Raw genomic sequence first — 10,452 nt, forward strand, 5'->3', positions numbered from 1 at the left:
CTCAGAAGAAAGGCCGGGCGGGAGCCGATGGAGGTGGTCGCCTGGGCACGAGAGAAATCAGAGAGCCGAGTTTAACTGTGGCCCTGGGCTCCCGAGAGGACAAGCAGGGGAGAAGGGGGGTGGGAGGGGACAGGAGTGTGGCCACAGCTCGGGCTGGGCTCCCTCTTCCTCCAAGCACAGACCACGGGTGGGCGGGCGGGGGGGAGGCTGAGCAGGGGACATGGGCCCAGTCTCGAGGGAGCAAGGAAAACCACAGCTCTCCCCTCCAGAGCGTGGCTTTTTCCCAGAAGAAGCAACCTCTTCCCCCAGAGATGGAGGGCTGGGGGGACCCTGGAGGGAGGGGCCAGGGGATCCCCACGGGAGGCCGGCAGTGGGGGAAGGGGACGGCCCCACCGCAGCCTGGACATGAACACAGGAGGCCCACAGCAGCCACCAGAAGCTTCGTCCCTTTATTTTAGTTTATTAATAGGATACAGAGTACAGGCACTTACAGTGGTCAACCGCGCGGGGGCGAGCGAGGTCTCAGAGAGAGGCTCCCAAAGGCTCCCCAGCCCACAGTGCTCCAAGCCAGAGCCACCCTGGGCTGCCCAGGAGAAGGGGGCCGGGCCAAGGAGGGGAGCGCGGGGCTGGCCCGGCTGAGGGTTCCGGGCCTGGCGCAGGCACCTCCGGCAGCCGAGGCTGGGCGCTCAGGCTGTTGGTTAATATGGCCAAGGAAGGAATATGTACAACTCGGGCCTGGCCGGCCGCCCGGGCTCCATGCACCCCGCGAGGGCAGGGTGGCGCACGTGCTCTCGGCGCCCCGCTTCTCCAAGGCCTGCTCTGCTTGGGCTCACCCGGTCAAACGGCCGCTGGCAGCGACCCTACCTCTGCCTGGTTCCCTCATTCGTGATGGCACCCAGGGTGCAGGTCCCTCTGCGCACCCTGTCCCCCAAAGTGCAACACCCCAGCGCCCTGGCCCAGGGCTCCAGGACCCCTTTGCTCAGTGCGTGTCCAGCCGGAAGTGGGGCCAGGATTAGGGGACAGGCAGGGGCTACCCGCAGGGAGCCTGGTCCCAGCATAGGGGCTGGAGGGCCGGGGATGGCGTCGGGGCCCAGGCCACCAAAGCTCCGGCACAGGGGGTGCGCCAGGCGCCCCAGCATAGCCCCCGACCCCTAGTCGAGCAAGGACGGCTCGGCTGGGCGGATAATGGTGGGCCGGCTGGGCGCAGCGGGGGGTCTTCTGCTGTAAAGAGAATAGACAATCGGGGAGGGGGAGGTGGCAGTGAGGCCGGGAGCTGGGGACCCCGGAGTCAGCCCCGCATCCCGGGCCTGCGTGTTCCCACTGCTGGACGCGCTCGGGCAGTCAGGGGACGAGCCCCCGCCCTCACTCGCTGTGTGACCTGGAGAATCGCTGCCACCCCCACCTCAGGTCCCCACAGCAGATGGCTGGAAAACCTTTGTCCTCGAGACAAAGGTGACAGTGGCAGGCCGGGAGCTGGGGACCCCGGAGTCAGCCCCGCATCCCGGGCCTGCGTGTTCCCACTGCTGGACGCGCTCGGGCAGTCAGGGGACGAGCCCCCGCCCTCACTCGCTGTGTGACCTGGAGAATCGCTGCCACCCCCACCTCAGGTCCCCACAGCAGATGGCTGGAAAACCTTTGTCCTCGAGACAAAGGTGACAGTGGCCCAAGCCAGCCGGTGGCAAGGGACTCAGCTGCACGTGGCCCACCACGAAGACTGAGGACCCTGGACGGCCATCCTGTGACTAAGGCGACCCGCCTCTCTGAACCTGTTTCCCGCCAGCCCGGTGGGGATGCTGACCTCTCCCACCCCTGCCCAGCACACGCGAGCTGTCTGGGGGCCAGACCGGGCGGGAGGCCGGGTGCAGGGGGTGGCGGCGACGGGGCAGCGGGGTCGGCCTTACCTGGGCACTCCGGGAGGGATGCGGGATCGGGGCTGGCGGAGACGGGATCTGAGGCGGAGCCGAGAAGGGGTCACTGTTGATGAACACGCTCTGGGGGCCGGGCCGGGACGGGATGGGGGGTGCTGAGAAGGAGGCTGCCGCCCCCACTGGCATGGGGATCAAGGGGGGCCCCGGAGTCGGGCCCCTCACCGCCGGGGGCCTGCCGGGGGGGTGCACGCTGGACACTGGTCGGCGCTGCGGCGTGGGGCTGCGGAGGGAGGGGGAGGGAGGGGGCGTGAGCGGGAACGCATGCGCAGTGAGGCCCTGCAGGGGTGCCCTTGCTGCGGTGGCCTCCTACCCCCCCACCTAAGTCTTCCTGCGGACCTCACCCTCGGCCCCTTCTCGGGTCTTCCTGCCTCCCTGTGGCCTCTGATCTATCCTCACATCACAAGGACCTCCCAGAGTCCAACCCTGTTCCCAGGATCAAGCCAAATATTACTAAATGCCCGGGAGGCCGCAGAGCCCCCGAAGGCGCATGCCCGAGACTCCCGCGCTCGGGGCTCCTCCGCCTGGACGCTGTGTCCCTTGCACGAGGGACTCCACGCCTCCCGACTGACCCTCTGTGCTCCTGCCACCTGCGTTGTCCCTGCGCGATGCTCGCGGTCGCCCCCACCGGGTCCCATTCCCCTCTGGCTCCCGGTGCTGGAGCTGGAGCATGCTCTTAGGCCGTCTGTCTGACCCTCCAGAGCCGCCGGGCCCCCTCCCTGTGCTCCAGAAAGCTGAGCCCTGCAGCCGGCATCACAGCCGCTGGCCCTGGGCCTCTGTGGGCCTAAGGGAGGGGTGTGACCGAGACATAGCAGGTGGAGGGGAGGGAGGGATGCCTTGTATTCATCGCACCCCAGCAGGGCAGTGGCGCCGCCCAGCGGGGCAGCCTGGGCTCCTGGGCCCCTCACCAGGGTCCCCACAGGAAGCCAGGAAGCCCCAGGCGGCGGGGTGGTGACCGAGCCTCCCTGACCTGTGGCCGCTGGCGCTCTGCAGCCAGGTGTCGTCGACGGGCGGGGGCACGGGCGTGGACACGGTGCTGGTGCTGATGTCCCCGATGATGTTAAGCGCCTCCTTGAGCGCGTGGTACATGCGCAGCATGTCGTCCCGCCGCTGAGCCTGGTCGGCCGACTCCTCCATGAGGCTGCTCTGGTCGGCCGACGAGTACAGGTAGGCCAGCAGCTCGTGGTGGATGAAGGCCTTGGTCTGCAGGCGGGCACATGGTCAGCCTTCCCGCCTGGCCCACCCGGGCCGCACCATGGTGCAGCAGTAGTGAAACTGGACGCGTGTGGGAAGGTCCAGGGTTCACATCCCAGAGCCTCCCTGAGCATGTCAGGTAGGCTAAGACAGGGTGAGTGTGGGCCGGCAAGTGGCATGGTGGTTGGGGCGCTGGACTCCCACGTGGCTGACCACGGTTCAAGTCCTAGACCTGGCAGCTTGCTTTCTCACTTCCCTGTTTCTCTCCGGTCAAAATGGAAATGGAAGAATAATGATAATAAGTTAAAAACTTAAAAGAAAAAAAAAAAAAAAAAGGAAATGAGCTTTAAAAACCTTGGCCCAGAGGCTGGTGTCATGGTTAAGGCCGCTGGACTATTACATGACTTTACATGACTGACCTTGGTTCGAGTCCCGGACCTGGCAGCTTGCTTTCTCACATTCCCTTTCTCCCTTTCTCCCTCTCTGTTCCTCTCTAGTTAAATTAAAATAAATAAAGGTAAATAAAATAATTCTTAAAAAAAAAAAAAGAAAGGCCCAAGGGCCAGCAGGTGACATAGTGGTTACGTCACTGGACTCCCAGACGGCCGACTGTGGTTTGAGTCCTGGACCTGGTGGTATGAAAATGACACCGGTTGCATGTGCATGTGTGCCCAGGATCCCAGGCAGAGAACGGAGGAGAAGGACTGCAGTGTGGCCATCCCCACTGGGGCATGATTTCAAACTCTCCCTCTTACTGTCTCTGTCTCTCTCTCTCTAGTCAGAACACATGTCCTATGGCAAAAAACTCTTAAAAAAATAAATAAATAAAAACAAGGCCTCCGGGGTCAGCAGGTGGCATGGTGGTTCAGGCAGGTGGACTCCCACATGGCCTGTCACGGTCTGAGTCCCAGACCTGGCAGCTTGACCTCTCACTTTTTGTCTCTCTGTCTCTCTCTGGTGAGCGAGTACATGTGACCTATAGCAAAATTAAAAATAATCATAATAAATAAAATTAGGTAAATAATTTTTTAAAACACAACATGGTCCAGCCAGTGGTGTGGAGGTTAATGTGGCTAGATCCTACACGGTCGACTGCAGAGTTCGAGTCCTGGACCTGGCAGGTTGAAAACCCCACCAGGCACGTGTATATGCGTGCCCAAAATCTCGACGGGGGAGTGGAGGAAGGACGGCGGGACCCTGACGGGGGATTTCTCACTCCCCTCACCCCGGAGAGCAAATGGGTCCTACGGCAATTTAAAAAATCAATCAGCGAGTGAAGGAAAGGGAATTAAAATAAGCAGCCAGCGCTGTGTGCCGGGGGTCCCGGGAGCAGGCGCGCACACGGCTGCCGCGCTGTCCGAGTCGGGCCCTGGCGACCTGGAGCGCAGGCCGGGCGCGTGCCCCAGACCCTGACGGGGCGGCCCGCACTCACGTTGTTGATCATGAGGTGCATGATGGTTTTTGGCATGAGGTCGCGGATGGACTTGTTGATGATGGCCACGTACGAGTCCACCAGGTTGCGAATGGTCTCCACCTGCCGCTCCAGCTGCGGGTCCATGGAGAAGGTGTTCTCCTGGGCCCCGTCCTCATTCTCTGCCTGCCAGAGAGAGAGGGAGGCGGTGAGGGGTGACTGCGGCCTGAGGCGCGGGTGACGAGTCCACCTTCTCCGGGAACCGAGTCCACCCACGCGCCGGCCTCTGACAGCCCTGTGGGTACAGTGTGGCCCTGGCCAGTGCACCACAGACCTGGGGTGTCCACCCCTGGGGATTGGAATAGCATGTTCATTTGGGGCGTGAGGGCGGCCATGTTTATTCTGCCTCTAGGACAGGAGGAGAAAAAGAAAAGAACAAAGCAGATGGGGGGCCAAGAGATGGCATGGGGCGGGGGGTAAGGCGCTGGACGCCCAAATGACCGACTGTTGTTCGAGTCCCAGACTTGGCGGCTTGGAAAATCACACCAGGTGGGACCAGCAGATGGCATAATGGTTACGTCGCTGGAATACCATGTAGTCGACTGTGGTTCGAGTCCCAGACCCAGCAGCTTAAAACTCAAGCTGAGCACACATGCATGCGTGCCCAAGATCCCGAGAGGAGAACGGAGGAGAAGGGACTGTGGCATGGCCGCCCCCCCGGGGGTGATTTCTCACTTTCCCTTTCTCTGTCTCTTTCCAGCAAGTACACGTGTCCTGTGGTAAATACTTAAAAAACAACAAGAAGACGTAGAGCACACGGGGTCCTAGTTTGTGTATGTCCCTGTCCTGGGCTTTAGTTAAGGGGCCCTGGTGGAAAACCGCCCCGTCTCTGGGTTTTGTTTCTCAGGCGGGCATTGGCTAACTGCCTGGAGAGACCCAGCAGGGCCCGCCCCAGGAGAAGCCGGCCCCCTCCCTGTCCCAGGTGGGGTCTGCTGGGCAGAGCTGTGCGCGAGGCAGGGCGGCTCCTCACCTGGTCCTTCTCCGGGTAGACCCCGGCGCGCAGGAACGAGGCCTTCCAGCTGTCCACATCCTCCTGCGAGTCACAGGCCAGCTCGATCTGCCGCAGGTCCTTGTAGACGTTCCTGGGGGGGGGACGGGAGGACGCTCGACCCTCTCCATGCCCCTTGCCAATCGCAGAGAGGGACAGGCTCTCGGGGTGGTCCGGCCAGTCCGGGACTCAACTGCAACCCAGGCTCTGGAAGGTTCTGGCTCCTTCACCTGGTCGTGCTAAGGGTTTGCTGGGAGGTTATGCCTGCAGCGCCTGAAGAACAGTGCGGGGTGGGCCAGCCCATGCACGGGGTCAGGACGGCTGGAGCCCACATGGCTAACGGCACAGTTCAAGTCTCGGACCCAGTATTTCTTTTTTAAAAAAGAATTATTCTATTTAACTTTATTTATTTAATCTTTAATTTGATCAGAGAGGGACAGAGTGAGAGAGAGAGAGAGAAGTGAGAAAGCAAGCTGAAGCTTCCGGGGCAGAAGGCTGAGGTGGGGACAGGGACAGAAGAGGTATATATAAAGGTTCTCAGGACCAGCCGGTGGCCCAGCCAGGTTGCAGGGTGGGGGGGCCCAGGGCCAGCAGGACAGACACCGAGACCAGTGGCCGGGCATGTAGAGACACCACCCCTCTGTGGACGGCTATCCCAGGCTCGGGTGGACCCTGGGTCTCGCACAAGGGTACGTGTGCCTCTGGGGAGGGGCTTCCTCCCGGGAAAAGTGCTTTTGCCCCTTGGCCTGTGCTGAAGTCTCCGGCCAACGCCTCCTGGGCCCCCCTCTCCATCGAGGCTCATGCAAGCATCTTTAAACCAGGGGTCCCCAACCCCCAGCCACGGACTGGTACCACACAGTAACCAGGTCACCTGGTAGGGGAGCACCGGGCGACCAAGGCTCGAATCATCGTGAAACATCCCCTACCCCTGTGAGTGGAAAAACTGTCTTCCAATTAGACATGGGTCCGTGGTGTCTAAAGGTCGCTGACGTCCACACATCCATGCAGGGGGCTGCCCAGTTCAAGCCCCGCCTGGGACGCGCCTCCTAACATACGCCTGTTCCTTCCCAGCCGCCACCATGACACCCTCGTGGGCATCCCACAGGCCCCTCCCTCAGCACGGCCCACAGTGAGCGACTGGCTGTCCCCAGGGCTACCGCAGGGGCGTGGCCCCATCCTCAGAGGGGCCGTTGTCTCACACCCACGTCCATCTGTCCATCGGGAGGATTCGATCAGCTCTGTGTGACACTACCCAGAAGCCTCCCTGTCTGAGCCCACCCAGACTCACCCCACCAGCTCTCACCTGGACTAGGCCAGTTGCCTCCACCCTGGTCTCTCCGCCTCCACCGCCAGAGGGCGCCGGTGAGCCGAGTTAGGTCCCGTCCCTCCACCCAGAACCCTCCGTGGCTCCCAACTCCCTCCCATGTCAGACCCCAGGGAGGGGACTGGTGACGAGTACGTGGTAAATACCTCTGCATGTCCGCGAACGAGGCCCTTGGTCACCCCGAGCCCTGCCCGGGCCCCCGCGGCGCTCACCTCTGCTCCGTGTTGAAGATGGCGAACACGTGCTTGTTGGACATGAAGCCCTTCTCCACGTCGCGGATCTTGAGGTTGTCCAGGGGCAGCATGTACTTCTTCTCTTTCTCCTGCGGGCGGAAGGGAGGGGCGTCACCCTGGGTCGTCTCGCTACCTCGAGGATACCCTGGGCCAGGGTGCAGTGGCGGCCATCGCGACGGCCGGCACTTCCTGAGCGGGCCGTTTAATGGGATGAAGTCACCTGCCGACTCTCTGGCCTTCACTCCACCTGCCCGGGCCATGCTGGGCTGAGCCACTCCCCGGACATCCCGGGCGGCACAGAGCCCAGAGATATTCCATATCCGAGACTGCAGTCTGGATCGCTCCCCCAAACCTGTCCGCCTCCTTCAGATCTTTTTTTTTTTTTTTAAATTATTTTATGTAACTTTATCTGTCTATTTATTTTAATTGATCAGAGAGAGACACAGAGAGAAAGCGGGAAAGCGAGTCACCAGGTCCGGGACTCAAACAGCAGTCGGCCATGTGGGAGTCCAGTGCCTTTAACCACCATGCCACCTGCAGGCCCATCTCCTTCTCCAAAGCAGATCTTTGTAGAGAGTGGAGCCTTCCTGCCCTGACCCAGCCTCCACTCTCTCTCCTTCCTCTTCTGTTCTTCTCAACTCCACCTCCTATATTGTTTATTTAAGAAAGATTTTTGCTAGCGGGTGCGTGCGCTCACTGGAGACGCACAGAGAGACAGAGAGAAAATGAGAAATCACGCCCCCGGGGTGGTCACGTTGCAATCCCTTCTCCTCTAGGGATTTGGGGCATGCACACACATGTGCCTGGTGTGAGCTTCGAGTGGCCGGGTTCAGGACTTGAACCTAAGTTGGCTGCATGGGAGTCCAGCACCCTAACCACCATGCCACCTGCTGATCCCCTATCTTGTTACAGACCCAGAAGGGTCCCGACCACCGGGACGGACTCAGCAGTTTGAGGACAGGGACGCATGTCTGTTTTGTTTTTTTTTTTCACCCCGAAGAGGACACGTTTTTACCAGAGAAAGTGAGAAACCACACGCCACAACCCCTTCCCCTCTCTCCTCCACCCCTCTCTCCTTCGGTGATTTTGGGCACGCACGCGCACACACGTGCCCGGAGTGTTTCTTGTCGCCGGTCCAGGGCTAGAACTGCAGTGGGCCCTGTGGAATCCAGCGTCATAACCACCGCGCCACCTGCTGGCCCCAGGGAGACTGTGCTGCCGAAGGCTCCGGACTCCAGAGCAGCCCCAGTGCTGGAGCGAGCCGGCTGGGGCAGGAGTGAGGGGCAGGCTGGGCATGTGCGCTCTGTCCTGAGGCGAGAGCTCTACCAGGCCTGACTGTCACCTGGGTGACAAGGGGGTGAGTGGTGCCCTTGGGCAAGTCACGTCCCACTCCATGCCCCGTCTCATCTGTCACAGGAGGGAAGGGGTTCCACCCCCCGGGCAGGAGGCGAGAGTGAGCAGGTGCGTCCAGGTGCTGAGGGGCCCCAGGGCTCTTCTCAGGGGGCACCACAGAGTGGCTCCAGGGGCCTCGTACTGGGGTCTGTGCAAGGGAGCCTCAGAGCTGGGGAGGGCCCGGGCCCCACCACGGTGGGTACCTGACGGCCCAAGGAGGCAGGACGGACGCCAAGCCAGGACCGACCACACCCACCACCCGGGGCAAGGCCTGTTGCTCCCAGGCCAGGCCCAGAAACTGAGTCATGGCCCATGTTGGATCCCAGCCTGCTGGGTCCCCACTCGGGCAGTGGGGGACAGGGTTTCTTTGGCGCCTGCCCCTCTCCAACAGCGCCGGCTTTTTATCTGGGGCCCATGGGGCCCGTCCTGGGGCTGCTGGTTCTCATTACTACAGCCGACAGACCCCCTCCTCACACCTCTCCTGGCCCAAGAGAGGGTGGTGGGGAGCTCCTGCCTTAGCTCCCAGAAGAGGGAACACGAAGACCCCTTTCTCAAGTAGAAAACAGGAGCTCCTGGGACCAGCAGTTAGTGTAATGGCTATGTCGCTGGACTCCCATGTAGTCGACCGCGGTTCGCGTCCTGGACCCGGTGGCTTAAAACTCATGCCGGGTGCGTGTGCGTGTGTGCCCAAGATCCCGAGAGGAGAATGGAGGAGAAGGGATTGCTGCGTGGCCATCCCCCCTGGGGGGTGATTTCTCACTCTCTGTCTCTCTGTCTCTCTCTCTGTCTGTCTGGTGAGCACATGCACCCTATAGCATAAACCTCTCAAAAAAAATAAAAAAGAAAGAAAAAAGAAAAGAAAAGAAAACGGGAGGGAGCTCCTTAGACTGGATTCGCCACGAGGCCATGCAGGGTGTCACAGGCTGAGGCTCCCTGCCCATGGCCAGGCCCCCCACCCTGGGGGCCCCAAAAGATCTGTGTACCCCCAAGCTGAAAAGCAGGGGCTGGCCCTCACCGAGCCTAACCGCTGACGCACCATGGCGCAGACTGGGATCCAGTCAGGGAGAGGACAAAGCCAATGTCACCACCACCCCCTCCCCACCCCCAGGCATCTCATCTGGGCACGTGGGTTCCTCGAGGAGCCTCCCTGAGTCTGAGTTGGGTACTATCCACAGTTGTAAGCATCCACTGGGGGTTCTGAAGGTATCCCCCGTAGGTCAGGGAGGACCGCTCCATCTACTTGCTCTGAGAGTGACAGAGAAAGTGACAGTGACAGTGGGCTGACTCGGTGGCCTGGGGATGAACGTAGCCAGATTCCACATGGCCGACCACGCGGCTAGACTCCCTGCCCTAGTGGCAGGGACCAGCAGATGGCGTAATGGTTACATGGCTGGACTCCCACACGGCCAAGTGTGGTTTGAATCCCGGACCCGGTGGCTTAGAACTCACACCGGGTGCATGTGCGTGTGTGCCCAAGATCCCGAGAGGAGAATGGAGGAGAAGGGATTGCTGCGTGGCCATCCCCCCTGGGGGGTGATTTCTCACTTTCTGTCTGTCTCTCTTGCAAGCGCATGTGCCCTATAGCAAAAATCTCTTTAAAAAAATTAAAAGGAAAACCACACTGGGAGCGCGTGCGTGCGTCTCTCAAATCCAGACAGGGTGGGGAGGTAGAGAAGGAACTGGGGTGTGGCCGGGCCGTGGAGGGGTCCTTCCTGTCTCTCTGGCAAGGGCACATGCTTCTGGCAATGAGAAAGGCCAAGCGTTGGGACCAGCAGTTAGCGTAATGGCTATGTCGCTGGACTCCCATGTAGTCGACTGCGGTTCGAATCCCGGACCCGGTGGCTTAAGACTCATGCCGGGCGCATGTGCGTGTGTGCCCAAGATCCCAAGAGGAGAATGGAGGAGAAGGGATTGCGGCGTGACCA

The 10,452-nt window shown here is 61.1% G+C and overlaps 1 protein-coding gene across 1 annotated transcript in view; it reads right to left on the minus strand.

Moving 5' to 3' along the window:
- Positions 1 to 430: 430 nt before the first annotated feature.
- The window catches only part of DNM2 (dynamin 2), a 53,423-nt gene continuing 43,401 nt past the window's right edge, over positions 431 to 10,452 (minus strand). Inside the window, exons 17-22 of the mRNA XM_006161586.3 lie at positions 7,115 to 7,224; positions 5,561 to 5,672; positions 4,552 to 4,716; positions 2,896 to 3,128; positions 1,902 to 2,148; positions 431 to 1,221 (exon numbers count right to left, since the gene is read on the minus strand). Coding sequence (XP_006161648.2) covers positions 880 to 1,221; positions 1,902 to 2,148; positions 2,896 to 3,128; positions 4,552 to 4,716; positions 5,561 to 5,672; positions 7,115 to 7,224 — 1,209 coding nt within the window. The 3' untranslated portion in view covers positions 431 to 879. The remainder of the gene's footprint in view (positions 1,222 to 1,901; positions 2,149 to 2,895; positions 3,129 to 4,551; positions 4,717 to 5,560; positions 5,673 to 7,114; positions 7,225 to 10,452) is intronic.

The sequence above is a fragment of the Tupaia chinensis genome, unplaced genomic scaffold, assembly GCF_000334495.1.
Source record: "Tupaia chinensis unplaced genomic scaffold, TupChi_1.0 Scaffold138665_1, whole genome shotgun sequence".
Lineage (NCBI taxonomy): Eukaryota > Metazoa > Chordata > Mammalia > Scandentia > Tupaiidae > Tupaia > Tupaia belangeri.